Source organism: Phragmites australis, chromosome 22, assembly GCF_958298935.1.
Source record: "Phragmites australis chromosome 22, lpPhrAust1.1, whole genome shotgun sequence".
Taxonomy (NCBI): Eukaryota; Viridiplantae; Streptophyta; class Magnoliopsida; order Poales; family Poaceae; genus Phragmites; species Phragmites australis.
In genome coordinates, this window is record NC_084942.1 from 20,553,195 (window position 1) to 20,576,683 (window position 23,489).

Genomic DNA, 23,489 nt, shown 5'->3' on the forward strand with positions numbered 1-23,489 from the left:
GGGTATACATACTATATGTGCTTAACAAGGATCAATCGATAGCATGTGCTTAGGGCTTGCAGGTGTATGCTAAACATGTGTTGTAAGTGAGTTGTATTCATTCTGATAAGTACCTTGAAAAAAAAACTCCGGTAGATCTGTCCCTGATACATTGATGACTTGAGAGCATCTCAGTAATTTAACTACTCTCTCTCCTTTATGAGTTAGAACTATTATTCTATTACCTACTGTGTCCCCCATGCAACAGTTAGTACGACTTTTGCAGTGTCCCACAATAATTTTCCACGAAAGTTAATTGTCTTCAAACTGACTTCGCTTAAAAGGCACTCACAAGTATGTGTTTGTTTCTTTCTCGCGTATTTTTTTCTTTCGAAAGAGAGGCAGGAGCTCTACACATCAGTTAACGAGTAGATGAACATGTAAATAAATTTGTGAAAAATTATGGTCTTTTGTGTACTGTACGAAAGTAAAAAATTCTGCAAGTTTTTTTATACAAAACGTTACAATTCTCTGTCCTTTTTGTACAATACACAAATGACAATATTTTTTTCATGAAATTTTATATGTGTTCAAGCACTAATGTCAAATTTTGTGAGAACATTTTTATGTCCATAAGAACCTATGTCCATGTATCCCTGTCCATGAACGCTGCCAAAAAGAAAAAGACAAGAACAGAGGAAGAAACAAATCCATTGACAATTGCAAGTCTTCCAAAGCATAGAAAAATTCAAACACCAACTGTCCCAGTGAAAGGAAGGAACTTTCCCAGCTTGTTCCTGCTGCTTTCCCGCCATCTTCTTGCCTCCTCTCCTCTCCTTTATATCACCCCCCTTCCCTTGGACTCGTCAATTGCTTTCTTCCTCTTCTTCCCCAATGGCTCCTTCCAAGAGGCGCCTACCATGGTCCTCCTCCGAAGACGATGCCGGCGCTGTCGGCGAGCTGTCGCTGCCTCGCAAGCGGTGGCAGTCACTTGTCCTGTGAGTTTGGCTTTGGTTCTTGATTCTTGGGCTCAAACAAACACCAGATGGAATCTGTGTTTTCTGTAATTGATTCTGAACTGATTAGGTGGTCCTGATTCTTTTGGCTGCAGGCAGGTTAGGGGGACGAGGAGGAGGACCAATTTTGAGGGGTTGTTTGGGTTCAAGGAGATCAGGGGAGAGGAGTTCATGAGCATGTTCCGTTCGTTCTTCGGTTCCATGGTACAGAGAGTGGTAAGGGCTTGGTCAGACTAATCTTTTACTTTTCTTTTTTCATCTGGTTGACTGCTTCTTTATTGTGACTCTACATCTATTGGTGTTTCATTTGCTGCTTGATTTCTTGATCTTGAGAATTTTCAGTACATTTTGTTCATGTAAGGATTATAGAACCTCTGAAATTGTTGAAGGAACAGATTTGAGTAGCTGTTTCAAGGAACAGCTCAAAGAAAATTTCATTTAATTATCAATTGTATTTTGCGGTATTCAGAGGTGGATATCTTCTCATGTACAATGATTAAAGGTCATAGACGCGGATCTGTTCTGGGTAGTTTTGTTGATTCAATTTTGGAAATAAGAACTCTCCCCCTTTCTGACATGTGATATTTCAGGTTTCAGAGGAGGTAGAGAAAGCAATATTCAGACAATTCAATGCACCACCAGTAGCACCTCCAAGGTGAGACATATAGTTTTCCTTTTTCATGACTAAATTAAATCCCATTTGACAAAAGTATGAACGTTATCTCATGATCAAAGATGTCTTACTGCTACATAGTGAAGTGCATCAATATATAGATTTTCATTTGTTCGTAGATACTTACCAAAGTGCATATTTCACTTCTACACTCAATTCAACTGTTCTTTTAATCCATTTGTAGATTACTAGTGGGCTGGAATCAGCGCCCAATGTATCAACTCATGTTCCAGAATGGTCTGAAACCGGTTTACACAATGATGAAATTAGAAGCAAGCAATGGAACAGCTATTAAGGTGGCTATAGTTGAAAAACTGGAAAACAACAGGACAAACATCGTCAGGTTTGATCCTCTTTCTTCTGCTAAAGTTGAGGTTGTAGTCCTCCATGGCAATTTCAATGCTAAAAAAGAGGAATCCTGGACGCCTGAAGAGTTTAACAAGCATATAGTATCCGGCCGAGAGAAGAGTGCGCAACTTCTCACTGGCAATTTGAAACTGAAGCTCAACGGAGGGGAGGCTATCCTCGAACACGCAACCTTCACTGATAATTCCAGCTTCACCAGCACCAAGAAATTCAGGCTGGGGCTGAGGCTTGCAAATGCTTCTCGAGAGAGAGTTCTTGAAGGAGTCACTGATCCTTTCCGCGTGAAGGAGCGAAGGCTAGAAGGTATGTATATTTGCGTCCAGATTGCTTGATCAATCTTCTTCAGAAAACTATCGTCTTAGTTTTTTTAAGATAAATTTAGCTTTTTGCATCGTCCAATACATACAGCTTAAAAAATATTATTACATGTTTCGAACTGAAGGAAACAAAACATGCAAAAATAAATTATTTTCCACGTAGCCTATAATTATATGACCACCTATTCTTGGTAAAGATTTGCACAATCACCGTCTCCAAACAGTAACATGATTTCAGGATATCTTCTCTTTTTTATTCTTTTTGCAGTAGCATCTAGAAGCGTAACTAAGAGATTCTCTTGAAAATTCCCTGCATCAAAGTTACAGTTGGTTTTTTATTAAATATAATATCATTACGGTAGAGCCATATAGACAAAAAATAGCGGTCACTCCTACTATGATTGATTTAGTAGTAATCCCCTTGTTCTTAGCCAATATCTCATTATATGGCATATACTTCTGGTTTTTGAATCCTAATGCAATAGTTATTATATGTCAAATGGATCTAGCAAAATGACATTAAAAAAACAGATATTGTATGCTTTCGTTGTGGTTGCAAAAGCAACATTTTAAGCAACCTTTTCAGTTTCTTTTGATCAAATTATCCTTGGTCAAAATAATTCCTTTACATAAGCACCACAAGAAAATCTTGATTTTGAGTGAGAGCTTAAGCTTCTATAGAACTTTTGCTATGGCGAAAATGGGATGTGCTATCATTTGTGTGTACATAGAATGAACCAAATATTTTCTATTCGCATGCAACCCCTATTTAAAGATGTCCCGTCCATTGCATAATTGAACATGTAATAATTTGGACACCATAATATGCTAAACAATTAGTTTATCTCCAATAATAGGTCTATGAAAAGTGAGGTTTAGCAGTAAAGAACTCATGACTTCCGCCACTGTGGTTTGCTTGCTTATAACCACATTATATAGTGACGGATACTTTTCGCTCAGGGTGGAATCTCCCAACCCATTATCATTCTAAAATCTAGTTTGGCATCCATCCTTAACCTGGAAAGTCACCCATCTAAGAAAATCACGTTTCACTTTCATTAGTCCAGACCAGAAGTTAGAATCTTCTGGTTTTCCTTCTACCTGTGTGATAGATTTACTGTCTAGGCATTTATTTCTGAGCAGTTGTTACCAAACCTCATCCTCGTCAATCAGTCAAAAAAGCCACTTGCTGAGGAGGCAAATATTCAAGACCAAGAGGTTAGTAATGCCTAATCCACCCCGGTCTTTTGGCTGGCAAATGATGTCCTATCGAGCAAGTCGATATTTCTTTTTATGGTTTTCCCCTTGCCAAAAAAACCTAGATCGAAGATAATCTAGTCTTTTAAGCACACCCTTGGGCATTTCAAAGAATGACATCATGAATACGGGGAGACAACTCAGTACTGAGTTAAGAAGTACTAATTGACCTCCAGCAGACATAAGTTTCCCCTTCCAACTGGTCAGTTTTTTTTCAAATTTTTCTTCGACCCCCTTCCAATCACTATTTATTAGCTTCTTGTGGATCATTGGAATATCAAGATATCTGAAAGGCAAAGATCCAATATCATAACCAAATAATTGTGTGTACTGGTTCTCACATTGTTTAGCAGTCCCATAGCAAAAGATTTCACTTTTATGAAAGTTAAACTTAAGCCCAGATAGTTTTTCGAAAACACATAGCAAGAGTTTCATATTTCTTGCTTGTTCGATGTTATGATCCTTGAAAATGATGGTGTCATCTACATATCGCAGAATAGATAAGCCATCATCTACCAGGTGTGGAACCACTCCCATGATTTGCTCATCCTTTTTTGCTCTAGATATTAAAATTGCAAGTATATCTACAACAATATTGAAGATAATGGGCGATAAGGGATCTCCTTGTCTCAGTCTCCTTTTGTGTTTGAAAATAAGGTCCAACTTCATCATTGATCTTAATTCCTACATGTCCCCAGACACAAAGCTTTGGATTCGACCACACCATTGTGCTGAAAAACCTTTCATTCGCAAAGCCTGCTGGAGGAAGGACCATTTAACCTTGTCATAACCTTTCTCAAAATCAATTTTCAAGATCACACCATTTTGTTTTTCTTATGCAACTTATAAATGGTCTCGTGGAGTATTATCACTACTTCCATTATGTTTCGACCAAGCATGAATGCAGTTTGAGAGGGGCTAATTAGCAACTATACTAATCCGATTAGTAGCAACTTTAGTGAAAATTTTGAAGCTGACATTGAGGAGGCAATTGGACGATATTCCTTAATCTTCAGCGCATTAATCTTTCTAGGAATTAGTGTAATACCACCGAAGTTCAGACTGAAAATACATAATTTCCCTTGGTGAAAATCTTTGAATAAGGCCATGAGATCGTCATTGATGATTTCCTAGAACAGTTGATAGAATTCAGTAGGAAAGCCATCAGGGCCTGGAGATTTATTATGCTCTATTTGGAAAAATTCCACGCTTTATCTCCTCCACACCAACAGGGGCAGTAAGGATCTCATTTTCACTTTCACTTACTTAAGGAATATCACTAGTTAATGATTCATCAATTGCAAAGTTATTATGCTCTGGTTTGCTAAAAAGTCCTTTATAGTACTTTGTGATTTTTTTTTAAAGATTGACCTCTCTAATTACGATTCCGTCATCTTGTTCCAACTTGTATATCCTTTTCTTTCTATTTTTACCATTGGCCTCTAGGTGGAAATTTTTTGTATTATTATCTCCTTTTAGTAGCTATTTGACCTTAGCTCTTTGGTACCATTTAAACTCTTCTTCTCTTAGAATATGAGCTAACCTTTCATTAAGTAATACTTAAATACTATTTCATTAGGCATTAAAGGATTATTTTCCGCTCTTTTATCTAGCTCATTTATCATAGTAGTGAGCCGTTGCTTTTCTTTCAAGTATGTTTGGCCCAACCTCTCAAGTACTGTCGTAGAGTTCTAATTTTATTTTGCCATTTTTCAATAGCAGTATTCCCTCTACGCTCATTCTGCCATATGTTGGCAACCATATCAAAGAATCCATCACAAATCAACCATCCTAATTCAAATTTGAAAAGGGGTTGTGTAGCAAACCGGGTGGAAGCCCAAGTGCTAAGCAATAAAGGGGTATGGTCAGATCGAGACCAATCAAGTGCCTTAACTTTGACCTTTGGGTACCTATATTCCTACTCAGTGCTCATGAGAACTCGATCTAGCTTCTCAAAAGTCGGTGGATTCAGGTCATTTGCCAATGTATATTGCCTTCCAATCATGTCAACCTCCCGTAAATGCAGAATGTCAATTATAGCATTGAATAAATAGGGCCATCGCTGATTGAAATTGTCATTATTTTTGTCCTCAGGACACCTCATAATGTTGAAATCACCCCCAATGATCATTGAGTTTGTTTCCAAACTACATACATGATCTATTTCAGTTAGAAAATCCGCTTTCGATTCCTCTTGAGCCGGTCCATAGACCGCATATAATGCCCAAGTGAAACCATCTTCTCTATTTTTTAAAAGGAATTTTGAATAAAAATCCCCTTCAGCTATGGAACCAATGTCAAAAACAGAGGCATTAACACCAATAATCATGCCCCCCCAATCTTCCTCGTGGTGGCATAACATTCCACAAATAATCCAAACCACCACAGAAATGATTAAGGGTTGAAGTGGGAAAAGTGCTTCTACCTGTTTCCATAATAGCGAGGAAATCGATATGTTGTTCTTTTACTATGTTCGAAATATAATTGTGTTTAGCCAAGTCTCCTAGACCTCTGTAGCTCCAAAATATACATTTCATCATATATGTATTTTGGACGGAGTATTTGGCTTCTTCGGCAAGCGAGGAACCTTACCTTTGTTCTTAGAGGAATTTGGCTTTTTCTTTCTAGGGACCACATTTAGATTATCACAAACACGGTTCAAATTCTCATTATTGAGATCCTCAGTTAAATCATGGCATATGTGACTAAGGGTAGCATCAAGTCCATCCATATCATCCTCATCCTCAAAATTATAAGGATCCAGAGTCTTACTATCATGTTTTACTCTACCTCTAGACCTAGGTGTTTTTGCTGCCACAGATAAATGGTTGAGCTATATATTTTTAGTAGAAATAACAGATTGCTTAATAATCCCATCATCTCTACCCATAGACACACCTAGGTTTTTAATGTTCGAAGAAACAACATCGTTAGGTAAAGAAAGAAAGGACGAATTATGCGTACCTCCTTCTACGTTGAGCTTCGCTGCATAATGCTTCGCCTTGGTCATCGAGTCATCATCTCCCAGAGCTAGTAGTTTGTTACTAGTGAGGTGCCGAGCGGCCATGGTAGCCTCTGGGATTATGAATAAGTCCCGAGAAGCCACCCCTTCCTGAGGTGCTGCCCTTGTAATGGCCACATCCTCAAAGCCATCCACCATTGGTAGCGCCACTAAAGCCTTAATCATTTCAGAGTTTTTCATGTTGGCCCTAACCCCGTTTTGCTTGCAAAGATGCTACAGCTGTTGTCTTGAGAATTTACTGAGAGCCGTCCTCCTGGGAACCTGAGAAGCCATGAAGTGCACATCCGTGACCTCCCAAGCCACAACACCTCCGTGCTTGACTGGAGATGACGCGCCTTGGACCACAGCTGGGCAAGATCGAGAACCTTGCGTCCCGGCGTCCAGCTCACCCACAACAGCGGCCAACTCGTAGCCATGATCATTCACACCAGTATCCACTGACTTGCCAGTAGAAACCATGGTTGGGTAGGTCTGAGCAACCTGCCTCCCATAGAACAGCTCGCCAACTCAATGCCACGATCAACATCCGTCGTCTTATTGGTGGAAACCATGACCGCAAGCAACAACGCACCCTAGACCACCGTCTCAGCGTCTAGATCACCCAAATCAATGGCCATCTAGTCACCACGAGAAATCACGCCAATGTCTGTTGGCATGTCAACAGGGGCCTCGACTGCTAGCGATAGCTCGCCTTCAGCAGTTTTGGCGGCCAACTCTATCACATCATCAGCAACAAACATGATACCATTAGCTGCCACTACAACATCAGTCACCAGATCACCATCTCCTCCCTTCGCCACCGGTCGTCGTTGCACGCAGTAGGCCGTCACCACCCCTTCTGACTCCCGAGCTGCATCAGGGATGACCTCGCCTGCAATCTGTCCTGCCGATGCGCACAAAGTAGCATCTTTTATAGCACCTGCAGCAGCAAATGTCATCTCCACCTCAGACCGCGCCAAAGAGACCGGCACAGCTTGCTTTACCTATGAGACAACACCCAAATCAATAGAGGAGTCCTCAAAATTCGCCATCACATCCTCTAACCCGCCCTCCTCAGTAAAGTCTACCATCTCTTCAACTGTCGTGCCCTCCTCATCAATGGCTTTATCCGCTATCTCCGATAAGAGATTGTCCATAACCATATTGATTGCATTATCTATCATGTCCTTTGCACGACCATCCTCATAAGTTGCAAAGTCATCATTCTTAGCATCTTGTTGCATATCGTCTCCCCCCTGTATATCATCAGAAGGGGCAGTTTTGTCATCAGTTGAGTCGCTCTTGAGCCTTTTAGAAGCTCTATCTTCCATATCATCGTCCTCCCCCTGTGGGTGTTCTTCTTCATCATCATTATTATTATCAGGATTGTTTTCCCATTTACCATCCTACAGAATCTTGACAACCTTGAAAAAGATCGCATACACTCTGTTGTCTACCACAATATCAGTGGCATCAGGAATGCCTTTGACATCCAGAACAATGACCAGTATATGGACCACCTCAGTCCTCTTTGTATACCTCATGTCCACTTTCTGGGTAGCCCCAAGAATGGTTACAACAGCCCACAACGGTAAGAATGATCTTATCTCAAAAGGAACCCCATACACATTAACCCACACCTTCTGCAAATATTGGCGTGGTTCTATCTTGTGATCTCACTCGTGAAAAGTCATGACCTCCTCCCCTTTGTTCATTCTAACCTCACAAATTGCCACCATTCTTTGCAATTCTACCTTGCATGGAAATGGAACGATAAACCCATCTTCATGTTTTTGGACCAACCACGTCCATTTTAAGGAGATGAGTTGAGCCAATTCTTTCTTGGTTAAATCGACAGGAACCACACCTTCCTTGATACGAATTAGAGCGGTAGCTGTCTCGTTCTTGGGCTGATTCTGCACTATTTTACCATATGTTGGTATTTGGAAAAAGCCAAGATTATCTCCTGTGAATCCACAAAAGGTTGCAGCCGGCTTTGGAGCCCGCAGAAGCAGACATTTTGGAGTGAGATGTTCCTCCTCGCAAATGTGACATCACAAAGTCCCTTGCTTCTTCTTTCCAACATCACCAGTCCCGCCATTGTTGCGTCCTTGAACTCCCTGCCTGAAAAACCGAGGGTCCCTAACACCTCTGTTTCCCCGGCCGAAGCCCCTGTCTCCGCCAATTTTGCCATGACCTCCCTCAGTGCGCCCACCTTCGGCCATCCCATGAATCACCATAGCCGCATACGAGCGAGTTGGTGGAGGTCAGTGAGGAGTCTAGCCATGCGGTCAAGCAGAATTCTCACGACAACTAGGGTTAGATGGAAAAACCCTGAGACAATAACAGAGAGAAGCCAGCCCCAGCCTCCTAGCCCAAACAGAACCAGGACCGCCATGTGAACTGTGCGGAGGCTGATTCAAAATTTGAATACCCGCAGTACCCGGATCGGTCGCCGGTGAGCTACAGATTGCCAATGATTACAAGACTCATCTTGCAAATAGCTCCGGTAGATAATCTCCAAGCGTACCCCATGGAGATATTCTTGGGTTCGGCAGCGCCCCTAGCCAGGGTTTCGGCCGCACACACGTTGAACACCTCCACGCCACAAATGTGATGATATCCTTCGGCACCGTCACTTCATGACGCGCCGGATCATCCGCCAGAATCAAAAGGTCAACCGCAGTCACGAGTTCCGTTGTAGAGTACCCCGCCCTCACCGCATTAGAGATAATCTATGATGCAGGTTGTGAAGGCTTCTCCTCCGGCATAGATCCATCGCACTAGAGACCGCTATGAACTTGTTCTGCTGGAACAACCGATTGGAAAACCCTAGCCTCGATCGCGCGCTCCAAGTGCTCCCGCACCCGAACATGATGCACATCCACCTCCTCCTTCCCGACAGATGCAATTTCACGAGAGACCACCTTGCGATGCCGGCGAGTAGCCCGGATCACAGGGAGCCATGAAAATCGCCTCATCCATGAAAATGTTCTTGCAGGGTTTGAAAAGCACTACCCTCCGATGCTGGACGATGAAGTATGGCGTTTGGAAAAGATTGGTAAGAATGGTGCTTACCACCAGGCCTTGTCAAATAATGGAATCGATACGGTGCAGAAGTTCTTACAGGCTTATATGAAGGACGAACAGAAGCTTATACAGGTAAAGGCTCTATAAATTTCTTCTGCTATACACTGGATAGTATATCTAGACATGTAGATTTCTTATGATGGACTAACACAAGATCATTGGCTTTTGAACATCTAGATTTTTAGCAAGATGCCACAGTCAACATGGAAATCCATCATAGGGCATGCCATGACGTGCAAACTTGGCGATGGTCTTTATCTATATGAAGTAAAGAACAAGGATGCTGTTATATTCTTCGATGCAATATATAATCTTGTTGGGGTGAAGTCTGGTGATTGTTACATGCCCATAGATCAGCTTGACCAAGTAGAGAAGGTGCCGTCTCCTCACTTCAAAATAGGATATTTTCACAATAATGTTCTAATAATTTGGTGTTCTTCATAAATAGAATTTTGTGGAGACATTGAAACAAGAGGCCTATCAGAATATGAATGTTTTCCAGTATAGCTATAAGATGGTCGACAACCATCCTGTACCACTCGACAAGTTCCCTGCTGAGGGTACTTCCCTGTTTAGTGATCTTCCAAATCAGCAGATACTGAATTATGGTAACATCTTGTTCTGTGAATTTCATTCATGGCTTACTCTAACATGGCATCTGTAGTAGCTGATGTCAATTGTTGTCAGGTCAACACAATTCATATCTGGGGAATACCTCAACTGGTCAGGGATTTGGATCAAGGCATTCAAGGGAGAAATTTGGCACTTCTAAAGGATACAGTAATGTAAGTAGAAGTGCTTTAAATATGCACAATAGATGTTAGTGTAAGTCTCTAAGATACACTATCATCCATTTGCATGCAGGTCCCGGTCGATATCTCAAGGTTTGTTCAGGGGCATACTTCCAATCATGAGCAGTTGAGACATGAGCAGATAATAAACAGAGTTCTACCATACAATTCAAGCCAAGGAGCCTTGTTACCTGGACCAAGAATTACACAGCTGCAGATACCAAACACCGAAAGAGCATATTTAAGTTCAGATGCTAGTCCTCCTGCTGATATTCCTAACAGCATCCTGGTTAATCAAGTTGCTACACAATTTGATCAGTACAGACAGCGCGAGCAATCTCATTTCTCTGAAGAATCATACAGTGTAAGACGTCCTTTTAGGCATAAAGCCTTTTTTCTCCAGAAGTACAAACTACTTGAAATATGGGCCTGAATCTTATTTCAAACTGAAAAATTCATTATCAACACTACATATTCTTTACTGAGCAAAATCTTTTTTTTTGTGTGTGCCTGCAGTGCCATTCTCTCAATAGTTTGTTATCTACAGATGCGGTCATGTCTTTGATGCAATCTCAATTCCAGCTTTCAAGAAACAGTAAGTGCTCTGAAATTTTCTGCTACGGCTAATTTGCTCATTTTGATGCTCACATACTTTGGATGCCATCTGCAGGTGAGAGATTTAGCAACCATTCTGACCAACAATGTAACAGTCAAACAATAATACAGCCACAACAAGTTGTTACTGGATTTCAGCCATCAAGAACAAACAGCTTTGACTTGAGCTCATGCGATGAACTTATAAAGAGCTTCTTGTCTCAGAATTCTAACAGTGAAGGGGCATCTACACCACTTTCTCCACGCAAGTGGGTCAAGATCAGAGCGGCATTGAAGCTAGCATCTGTGAGGAGGCTCTCCAGGGCATCAAGGAGGGGTCCTCATTGTGCCCCACCAAGGCCAAGGCTTGTACCGACAATATGAGCCTTCTAAGAAGTATGAATAGATGTTGTAAAAGAGCCAACTTCGGATCAAAGATCCATCTGGATGTACAAATTATATAACACTTTTGAAGTAGATACTCTAGAGAAGTATGTTAAACTTAAAATAGAATTGATTTTGTCGAACAAGTAGGCATCTGTACTCTTACATAAAGGACCTAGTACTTAACTTTTGTCAGTAAGAGTACTTGCAAGCTGAAGATTTCAAGTTCTTTGTTGTTGTATATGGATTCAGGACAATGTAAAAAGCATGTAGTTTCTTCATCTCTTGGAAAACTTATTTTGTAAGAAAAAGGGTGAATCTATTAGATGCATTGGAAAAGTTGTAATTAGCCTGCAACTGACAGTTTTAATGCGATAAAGGGCAACATACATGTCATCGAAGAAAACTGTAAACTTGGCACATGTCTATTACAAGAAACTATTCACATGATTATGTCATGGCTAATGGACGCTTGATACAACAGTAATTTCTAAGTGTGGAAGATGTACAAGTCTCAATTTTGAATTTTTCTTCATGTTTATCATCTTTCTGTCGTCCTGGGTGTCTTCTCTCCAAATTTAATGTAATAAAATGGTTTACCTATCGAAACATGAATCAATTTACATCATTGATCCTTCTGGAGGGTTTCAAAAACACTCATTTTATGGTTCCTGCTGATCTCACTTTGTCCAGATGAGCATTGTCACAGTAAATTAGTCTTCAATTAATTGATTACTTTGCAGTGTTAATTTTGCCATTTGGAGTTCTTCTGCCACCCATGTTGCTCAAAGTTAGCTGGTTCCTATTTTTGACTGGTGTTTGCAGCTTTTTCTGTGATAAAGGTGACTTGCATGCAGGATTTGTACTCCTAAGTAATTCAAAAACAGCGGAACAAGTTAATCATTTGCACAGAATAGTTTAATATATAAGTAAATAACAGAAACTGAACTCACCTCATTGATGTAACTTCAGGCTTCTTTGTAGTTGAGGCACCTCTATTGGCAATACCAGCAGCTTTTAGGCCAATGGCTAACACCATTTCTTGGTCAGAACAGCTAGTGGTAGAATCAAAGTCCCCTGAGTCCTCGAAAGGTACTGACTGATTCAGCCCTACAAGTTTGCTGCACAGGACTGTATCTTTGATAGAAAGAAGTTGGAAGCTGTGTTGTGTCAGGCTCCAGCTCTAGGAAGGAATTGGAATTCTCGAAGTGGTTGTCACCAACAGCCATCTTATCGACCCAGCCCCCTAATCCTGTTTCCTTCTGAAGACCAATGCAATTCTCAACTGAGTTAGACGAGTTGTTCTCAGTGAGGATGCCAGACAAATGCAATTTTGACCTCTTTTGTGTTGGAGTGAAAATGTGCCGGACCTATTACAGGTACAAAGAGAATATTGATCAAATATATAATACAGTTCTGCATGTCAAAAAGATTAAAAGCAACTGATGGTAGCGTGCCTCTTTTCCAAAATTTGAGACCTCCTTTTGTTTAGATCATCTACCAAAAAGTTTTTCAACTTAATATTGACTTTTTTAGTCATAGATATTTTTATGCTAGAACTAATTTTTCCTTTGTCCTCAAATTATGGTCGGGAGATATTGACTTTCTTCAGAATATTTGGCAGATTTTTCCCCTAATGACATTTGGAACCACAACGCACATGTAAAAGCTTAAAATGAAAAGGAGTCGTGAATTACAAGAAGAGCTGAAATGGACTGGAAAAGAATTACCTCTAGGTTTCTAACTTCTTCCATTGGCTGCCTGTCTTTAGGGAATGCAGGTGTTGCATTGCCTTTTCTAATTTTGTATATGCTTGGGCTTGATTGTGCTTAGATTGTTTTCTGGTTCTCCTTCCTTCTTAGCCAATGCAGCCTTGAGGTAAGCAATCTGAAATGGCCGAAAATAACTTAACTTTCTTATAAATCTCACTGGCACCATCATCTATAGCCTCTTTACAGAAATAAAAAGTAAGGAGTAAGTACACACCTATTCTTTGAGCTCCCTCTACCTCACTGCCTTCTTTATGTGCTTTTGCTGCACCAAGCACAACAGAGGCAACTCGTTCAGCAAATTTCAAGGTGCTTATTGTCTCACCAACAGCATCTGGTTTTGGGCTTATGTGAACAAACATCAGCGTTTTTGCTTGTCCTCCTGAACATTGCAACAAAATATTCACGCCATAGATTCCAGTACTAACAAAGTGATAAGTTAGGATACTAGCTTTTGTACACTACCTAGTGATTCTTGCAAAAGCTGGGTAAGCTTGCTGTTTCGGTAAGGGACAAGCGAGTTCTTTTGTGAAAGGGATGTAATCACACATCTCCCAGTGCTGAAAGTGACTTGTTTATGTACTGAGCCTCCTTCAATCTGTCTCCGACAACCTCAGACTTATCAACCCTTTCACTGCCAGCTAGATCCACAAGGTGTAAGCAACCTCTTAAGATTGTCTCAGATGTCAAATCTCTTCCTTGAACATGAACAGTCAGGCAACTGCATGTGGATTCCTCAATCATAAATGTAAATCTAAAATATGAAGTGAAGAACTTCTCAGTGTGAAGTAGTTATGCCAAGCCAAACCTATGGGAGCGGCTACTTCGGTCGTTTATGGCTGTTGAAGCTACCACACGATTCTTCTGGCCTTGATTCATCAATTCTACAATATCAAATGTAGATGTGACAGGAACTATGCTTGCATCCGGAACCGCAAGCCCTTTCTGTGAAGTGCTTCTAATATCTAGTGTAGCTTGGTGTTAAGGATATCCAAAATGTGCCTCAAACAAACTAGGATCAAAGGAGAAAAATAGAGAAGTTTCTATGAATTTCTCCAAGAGAACCAAAGGAATGTAAATACTATTTGTTCGTATTTTCTACTGGTCAAGGAAACACACAATTCAATAGAAAAAGGATATCTTTTGTTTCCACTATCCTGAAGAAGATCTCGCACTTGCTCGTTGTAAATCTCAATCATCTGTACAAAAATATCATAATTGATTGTCCCCTTCCTTTGTGCTTGGAGATTAAATAAATCATTTAGTGCTCTATAGTTAACGCCTAGGCTTTCCTCCGTTAGTACTTTAAGTCCACTCTGCACAACATCCATAAAATGATCAAACTTTTGAAAAAGATCACTTCAAGCATACCCTATTTTTAGCATATCTTATTACCATTGAATAGGTCTTCCCCGATCCAGTTTGGCCATATGCAAATATGCAGACATTGAAGCCATGAAGAACCGAACGAATCAATGGTTGCATATCTGAAAAGACCTCGTCTGCATTAACAAAAAAAGCATGAAGTTCAGTGATCAAGTCATGGCAAACTTTTGATCTCAAAAAAAAATAAATCATGGCAAGCTTTTTTAGACGATATGCACTATAGAGCAACTTAGAACCTTGAGTAGCTGCCGGGCTAAAGACCTTGTTGAAAGTAAAAGATTTGCTTCCATCCTTTCCATATTTTGTAGGAGTGATTATTTTGATGGTTCTTTCTTCCATTCCAGTAACACTGCTTGAGGTACTTATTTGTCCAGGTAGAAATGGCCTCACTCAACAATATACTCTAATGTTTCCTGGAGACAAAAAAAACCAACATTTATAATATAATGTAGACTTTTATCTGTGCATCTTGCTCCTTCAACCCACAAAATGGTACCTTTAAGATCCTGTATTTGGTTGTATAACTTGCGGTTTTCCTCGAGAACTTTATGGTAACCAAAAGCCGCATTGGATAGAGTGTACAAATGTGTCCCTATTACAACATAGTAAAGAATATGGTACATCTTAGTTACTCTTGGAGCAAAGAATCTAGATAATGCAAAAATATCAATTATAAGTTACCAAGTTTAGTAAGCTCTTCAGAATACTGTAATCTCAATTGTTCCATGCCAGACTTGACAGACGAAACTGTAACTCTCAATTCCTATATGCAGCAGAAACTGCTAAAAAAGGTTGATTGGCATGCAGGTTAGTCAAGATCAAATTAAGAATGGGGAACAAGAGAAATACCTGGATCTGTTTCTGCTGTAGATCAAAATTTATTTCTGCCTCTGGTTGGAACTGTTGATTTGCATTACCACCATTCAGAACTACAAAGCTGGCCCCTTCATTCGTATTCAAGATATTTTGCTTCCCTTCATCCATCTTCATTGTATTCATCAAGCAGTGACAGATATTAGTAATTGAAATCTCTTCTGCCATGGAGGAACTAATTGTATGCCAACATACAGTTGAATATGTCCAATTCAAGAAGATTAATGTCATTGTGTACATATCCCCTATGTTCTTCAACTGTGATTTTCCCCCTCAAGTTAGTACAGTAGTAGTCTGTATGGTTAATTTATCCTGACCTTAGCGACCAACAGGATACACCTAATAAACATCTAATCTTGATATTTTTGGAACCCTAGTAATTTGGACAAGATTATATTGTGAATAATAACAGAAGAACATTTTCATGTCAATAGTGGAACAGAGCATGCCAAGTTCTGGTTTGCAATGTGATGCTCATATTCCTGAATAACTTTGGTTAGAAATAACTCAACAATCTGCAAATAAGCAAAGTCTTAGGTTTCACTCTTAATGTCCATCAACCACACTGCACAAGGATCGACTACCTATTCAAGCAAAGTAGGCTCACCAACGGAATTTCTTCTGGTTTCTTATCTAAGAGAATTGTGAGGACAAGCGTGTTGGAATGAGCTATTGGATAAGCTTATGGTACTGGTGTTGTCATACAAAAGTGGAACACTCTTAAAGTCTAACCTAAAATCTGAGAACAACAGCTAGCAGTAGCAATATATTCAGCTTTAGCAGTTGACTGCGCAACACTAGACTGTTTGTGAGAAGACCAACAAACAAGAGATGTAACCAAGAAGTAACAAGAACCAGAGGTACTCTTTATATCAATTCTACAACTAGCAAAGTTCGCTTCTAAAAAACCTCGAAGGGAAAGAGAAGAAGATGCAAAAAACTAAAGACTATACTCGAGGGTGAGTTTGAGATACCTCAAGATGCACTTCATCGCTTAGCAGTGAGATGTTCTTGGTAATGCTTGGAAGCAGGCACATAAGCAGACGACGAAGTGGATCTTAGGTCTTATCACCGTTAGGTATAGAAGGGAGTCGATCATGCTCTTGTACTCCCGTTGGTCTACCTCCTCTCCATCTTCATCTGGATCAAGCACGGTCGAGGTTATAATCAGTGTCGCTAGGGGCTTCACATCGCTCGTGTCAAACTTCTTCAGTAAATCCTCAGTGTACTTTTTCTAGTGGATGAATATACCTTGCTTATATTGCATGATTTAAAGTCTAAGGAAGAAGTTGAGCTCACTCATCATTGACATCTCAAATTTTCTACTCATAGTTTCTGCAAACTTGACCACAAGAGCATGAGAAGAGCCATAAAAACTAGAGGGTTCATTCACGTATATCCGAGCAAGTAGAAAATCATTATCATGCCTAAAGGTGAACAAGATTTTATCAACCGACTCTGTCACATACCCATGATCTAGCAAGAAATACTTAAGCCTATCATATCAGCCCTAGTCACCTGCTTAAGCTTATACAAAGCTTTCAGAAGCTTGTACACTCTATGCAGGTATTTTGGGTGCTCAAAACTAGAGGGTTGCTTAACAAAGACCTCTTGTTTTATGAAATCATTTAGGAAAGCACTCTTGATATCCATTTGGTACAACTTGAAATCTTGAGATGCCGCAAATGCAAGAAGAATCCTAATAGCTTCTAGTCTAGTTACCAGTGTAAAGATCCCTTCAAAGTCTATTCACTCTATTTGAGTGAAATCTTGAGCCACAAGTCTAATCTTATTTCTCACTACAGACCCATCCTCCATTGCTTATTTTTGAAAACCCATTTGGTTCCTATGGTATGAATGTTAGGGGTGGCTCTTCACGGACCTAAACTTGGTTTCTCTCAAAGTTTTCTAGTTTTTCATGCATGAAATTGACCCAATTTGAATCAGAAAGAGTGTGTCCAACACCATTAGGCTCAAAACAAGCAACAAACACATAATTTGTAAAATGAGCATGTTGAGTAGATTTGGATCTTGTTATCCTCTCACCAAGGTCGCCGATCATCAGCTGTGGGGGATGTCTCCGCTGAATGTGCTGAGGTGCCTCGCACCGTGAGACAATCTCCTCTTCAAATACTGCTGGTGTAGGCTCAAAAGAAGCTAAAGTAAAAGTAGAGACTGTAGGACACTTTCCTAGTGTAGAAGAAGCATGAGTCAGCTCTGAAGTAGGTGTGATAGTAGAAAGTAGTAGATCATTCTCATCATCATCGAGAGCTGGAAGGTCACCATCTACGAAGGTGCTTTCGCTTATCTCTTGATCACCTGCACGTCAAGAATAGGGCTAGCACAAGGAGTTGATTCATCAAAGGTCACATCACAGGACTCCATGATGGTGTTAGTGTTAAGATTATAAATCCTGTAAGAATGATCATGAAGAGAATACCTCAAGAAAATCCCATCGGAGGAGCATGACTCGAATTTGACAAGATTGCCACGCTTAGGATAAATCATCGATATCCAAAAACTCCTATGTGAGAAACCTTCGTCTTCCTCTCAAAGTGTAACTAATAATAAGTCACATTTAAAATCGAACGCAAGAAAATCCGATTGGAAATATAGCAAGCTATGCTAATAGTCTCTGCCCAAAACTTTCTAGGAGTCCAATACTCATCGAGCATCGTCCTAGCCATCTCCACCAAAATTCGATTCTTTCTTTCAACCACGCCATTCTACTGAGGAATGCGTGGTGTGGAAAATTGATGCTCAATGTTATGTTCGAGACAAGAAGTACAAAAAAGATAGTTCTTGAACTTGGTGCCATTATCACTGTAAATTGCTTTGAATGCACCAGGAAGTTTCTTAAACAATCTCAAAGCTAAATTCCGAAAGTGCAAGAACACTTCATCCTTCCTCACAAGAAAGAACACCTAGGAGTAGTGAGAGTAGTCATCAACTATGATAAGTACATATCACTTTTCACCCACCGAACGAACCCAGGAAAGACCAATAGTGTCCATATAGAGAAATTCTCTCGGTCATTCAGTCATCACTAGATTGACTGATGGGTGAGAGGCAACAACCATCTTGTCATACTGACAAGAAGTACAAACAAGGTTCTTCTCAAACTTAAGCTTGGGCAATCCTCGAATCAAGGCTAGGGCACTCAAACAAGTGAGTAAATCAAAACTCATGTGCCTTGGACTCCTATGCCACATCCAAAGCTCAGAAGAAGGTTGGACACTCAAACATCAAGAAGAGCCAAAAGACTTAGAAAAAACAGCTCCAAAAACTCTCCCAACTCGAGAAATTTGACAAATCAAAGCACCTGAAGAATCAAGAACTTGAGAAGTATCATACTTGAAGCACACTTCCAAGTCCTCATCCTACAACTGAGATACGGAAAGCAAATTGTATCTCAAATGCTCCATCAAAGCTACATCTTTGAGAGTAAAACTCTCACTCACTTTTACCATAACTTTGGCCTTCACTCTTCCCTTTCAATCATCACCGAATGTGATGTACTCGTGCCGGTTCGTCAGGGTGAGGCTAGAGAATCATGACGCATCGCCAGTCAAATGACGCGAACAACCAGAGTCAATGAGCCACTTATTCTCCATGCCTCGACCTACCACCTACATCAAATAAGTAGAGCTCAAATACTTAGTGCTGGGGTAAGTAAGAAACTTCTTGGGTATCCATCACCGAGATACTCGAGGTGAATAGGTGAAAACAGGTGTAGGCAAAATAGGTCTAGCACGCTAGGGCGAGACCGCGAAGAGGAAAACGTGGTCCGTCAAAGCCCTGCTACTCAAAGCCTCAGGCACGTGGACCAAAACCATATGAATCATGGTATGATCCACACCGGGCAACACCTCTAGAAGAGAATTGAAGAGCGTAGGCACTCATGAGCAAGAGCAAGGAAAAAGGCTTATATACACTAAAAGAAGGGCTGTACATGTCCTGAGTGCACCACTCCTACTCATTTTGCTCATCTCTCCTATGGCGAAAACAGAACTCTACCAAGTGACTCTCTCTCTCTGGCAATAGGTGCACACAAAGCGCCTCTCAGGGACTAGTCTGTTGGTCACTCTCAATTCTGTCATAGGAGCTTTCATCTTAGGCTGAGGAGCTTTCTTGAGCTATGTCTTTGGAAGCTCTCTCTTCTTGATTTGTGGTGTTGGTTTGTTCTTTTCTGGCATGGGTTGTGCAACATTTATCTTGGGTTTCTTAGACTCTAGAGTAGTGGGTGCGGTGAAGACATTTTTGCTATGACCAATGTAAGCAACTATCTCAAAGCCTAAACCCAAAGCTAACCTAGTCTTATCGGCACAGATCTTGGTCTTAGCAAAGATCAAATCCATTTTGTCCATGCCTTCTTAGCACTTCTCCACAAGAGAAAGGAGGTACTTATTCTCAGCCATGAGCTTTTCAACTTACCCTCCAACCCAGCTGTTATCCTTAAGGATGATGCAGGTGGAACAGTTTGACTGCATATCCTTAGAACACTCTCCAATCTAGACTCTATCTCCTTTATGCGCTTGGTTTTTACATCAACATCCTTTGAGAGTAAAAGACGATTCTTGCAAGCGCCTAAGAGAGTAGGTCTAGACTCCTCAATGAGCTTTTTCTCAGCAAGCCGACTGACGACTTGAGCACGCAAGGTTTGAAGCTCGATAAGTTCACTCATAACCACAAGACAACTATCACACTCCTCATCCTTGACCCTAGACCTAAGCAACTCAAGCTTAGAAAATGAATATTCTAGCCTAGACTTGAGCTCTTTAACCTCATGAACCACTTTCTTGAGCAATCTATCTTGGCTAACAAGCGCATCATTCAAGGTATTGACCTGAACAGAAAGCTAGTTGTCGGAAGGTGATACCTCAGAAGGATCAAGCTCGGGGCTGCTATCGTTGTTGTCCGCCATGAAGCAAAGGCTGGTGAAGTCTTTGTTCTTCATGGGTGACTCCTCCTCCTTTGAGCTCTCGTCCTCGCTTGAGGACGTGTCGATATCACTGAGGGCTGCCACAAAAGCCCATAAAGCTACCTTGGCTGTCTTCTTGGCCATCTTGTCGCTATTCTTGAAGAAGGGCTTCCTGTTCTTCTTATGCTTGTCGTGGTCGTGGTTGCGATCTTAACTCTTCTTGAGCTTGTGGCAGTCTGCCTTGAAGTGAGTGGTATCTTCACACTCATAACAAGCATGAGACCCACCTCTCCTCTAGTCTCAGCGGTTATTATAGAAGACGGTGAACTTCTTCACAATCAAGGCCAAGTTCTCATCATCAAGTGCGTCCACCTGCTCCTCTGTGATAGAAACCAATGAAGACAAAGCAAATCCACCAGGTAAAGGGCTAGTACAAGAAAATACAGCTTCAGCCTGACTACCACCATTAGGTATTTAAACCAACACCATTTTCTGAGATAGGAGGTTTCCTAGGCCTATTCTAGCCGCCTTGGCTGTCTCGGTAGATTTGAGCTTACTGAAGAGTTCATCATAAGTTAATGTGTCATAACTAGATGACTCCTCGATGCTCGAGATCTTCACTTCGAATATGCTACGGTCAAGAGTATAGAGAAGCTTGATAGTCCTCTCATGGTCAGAGTAAGGCAAAACCTCAGTTGATCTAAAATATCTAATAATCCCATCAAATCGATCAAACGTGGCATTCAAAGACTCTCCGGAGTTCTGTACGAACATATGATATTCTTGATTTTATATGCTTTGGCGTCAAGCCTTGATTTGGTTAGTGCCCTCATAAAGACACTAAGAGTGGACCAAATCTCTCGGGCAGTACAGAGGTGTTGAACTCTGTCGAACTCATTACGACTCAGGCTTGTGAACAATATATTTTTAGCCTTGTTGTTGGATTCATATTGTTCAATCTGGGCCTAAGAAGTACGAGTGACAGAAATATCATAGTTGGACTCTACAATCTCCCATATTGCACTTCTTTGGCTTAAGATATAATCCTCCATGCGCACCTTTTAGTATGAAAAGTCACAATCTTCAAAGAGAGGGATCTTCCCATGTCTCTCCATTGTCGTCTATAGATCATAAAATCAGTTAAGGTCAACAAGTGATCAAACCGGCTCTGATATAAATTGTAGAACCGAGAACAATGACTAGGGTGGTTGAATAGGTGGCTCAACAATTTCGTTTGAAACGGATGATCTTCTCGTATTTTGTCACCCAACGCACCTAAAAAATGGATCACAACAAAGCGCAATGCAAAACACAAAACACAACGAAAATAGATGGAACTTCTGGATCATTACTGGAACTTTCAAATTATTTCAAATTTCCATCCTAAGACTCTTCTTCTGATCTCAATCTGAAACTTCTGATAGGCCTGAACTTCCGGGAAAAAGAAGAATGTCATTATTCTTTTGGACTCGATCCATGGATTTGTGGGCCCATGTGAGTTGTGAGAGGGGTGCACTGTGAGCACTCCATGTTCCCCGTGTCTGTCCATGAATGTCATTATTCTTCTTAGCGTTCCATGTTCACCAGGGTGCATGGAAGGTTCCAACTTCAGCAGACAGCAAAACAAATTCTAGCCCCGTCAGACCAGGTCATTTTGTGCAAGGTACATGCTGCAATGTACATCCATGGAACGCTAAGAAGGTTCTTGCCTAGACTATCCAAGTACACTTCTATCCTTCCCACGGTTTTGAAGTCAAAACCGTGAAACCCCTTGCAGCTTCTCAAAGCATGACTCACCGTCACTTGCTCACATCATAACAAAGTGCTCCGATATCGATGAGTATACTTTGTCTTGCGATCTTGATCACCGGCAAACCTCTCCCACTCCTGATCCCTCAGATTTTCTTATCACTTGCACCGACATCCCTTTCGCTTGATCTTGTCAACACGCCATCTCCATCCATCTTCCATGCTTTGCTTGACCTCCACGTATAAAATTAGGATTACCCTTGACTCCGTCCTGCCTCCTTGATTGTCTGGCACCAACCACCCCGCTTAGTTCCGATCATCCCGCCGTCGACCGCCAAGTTGCATCCATTATCTACACATCATGAGACAAGCAAACATATTTCTCCAACTCCATCTCCAGTTAGTCCAAAATTAAAATTCTCAGTTAAAATCACACCCAAAAAGAATTATGAACACCAGACATCTGAACTTTAACTTAGGTACCTAGAAGTTCCATGTCAAAATCGGAAGTTCCAGTACCCGGTATTTCTGGGTTCAGTCCGGACGGGGGTTCCGGTTTTGGACTGGAAGTTCTGGGTTGACTGCCGAAACTGAACACTGAGAGCTCTGGTGAGACAAAAACTTTGTACACCAGATATTTAACAGGAAGTTTTAGGTTTGGACCGGAAGTTCCGGATTCACCAGAATCAGCACATCAAAACTTATGCAAAACCGAAGATCATCAAACCAAATAAATACCAATGTCGATCACTCATCACATATAAATAAAAACATATTTGAAATTAGTTTCTCACCTTTGTTTCCCGGTTCCTCCCAATCCTACGCAAACAACTATATTATTCGCATTCTACGCACTCTTTCTTTCTTGCACACCTCACTGTCCCCTCCTATTTTAATTTGTCCGTGGAAGTAGCATATACCTTGTCAAAATATACCCTCACTATTTCGCTAGCTATTTTTATCTGTTTATATATAGTGAGTTGTTGCTTCATTATTGCAGTAGGTTATTGTAATAATATTAATTTCACTCTTTAGTCCCTACTTTTGCTGTGAAAAAGGTTAGGTGGCTCTACATGAAATTTATTATAGGTGGCTCTTCATTATTTCTCATATTATAAACCGACAGTGATAATAAGACCGTCACTACCAACTCTTGACATGAATCAGCAATAATAGTCTTATCACTGTTGGTTTTGGTACAAACAAATTTACACACCCAAAGTATCATTGTCTCTTATTTACTGTTGGTTCAAAAATCAGTAATGATGCCAGTTATGAACCTGCAATGATGACCTTTTCTATCATAATGTTGCTATCAATATT

The 23,489-nt window shown here is 40.7% G+C and overlaps 1 protein-coding gene and 1 pseudogene across 2 annotated transcripts; one reads left to right on the forward strand and one right to left on the reverse strand.

The window, feature by feature from the left end:
* The first annotated feature begins 862 nt into the window (after positions 1–862).
* Positions 863–11,663, forward strand: LOC133904755 (calmodulin-binding protein 60 D-like). 2 transcript variants are annotated; one of them, XM_062346279.1, is made up of 11 exons: positions 863–977; positions 1,091–1,211; positions 1,586–1,650; positions 1,853–2,337; positions 9,611–9,771; positions 9,877–10,074; positions 10,148–10,307; positions 10,387–10,484; positions 10,564–10,854; positions 11,007–11,085; positions 11,161–11,663. In XM_062346279.1, the coding sequence occupies exons 1-11, from the start codon at positions 874–876 to the stop codon at positions 11,466–11,468; spliced, it is 2,070 nt and encodes a 689-aa protein (XP_062202263.1). In that variant the 5' UTR covers positions 863–873; the 3' UTR covers positions 11,469–11,663. The 2 variants fall into 2 exon arrangements, with proteins under 2 accessions (XP_062202263.1, XP_062202264.1); XM_062346280.1 differs by having other exon boundaries at positions 10,148–10,259.
* A 297-nt stretch (positions 11,664–11,960) lies between these two features.
* Positions 11,961–20,561, reverse strand: LOC133904594 (kinesin-like protein KIN-14Q; annotated as a pseudogene).
* Positions 20,562–23,489: the final 2,928 nt, after the last annotated feature.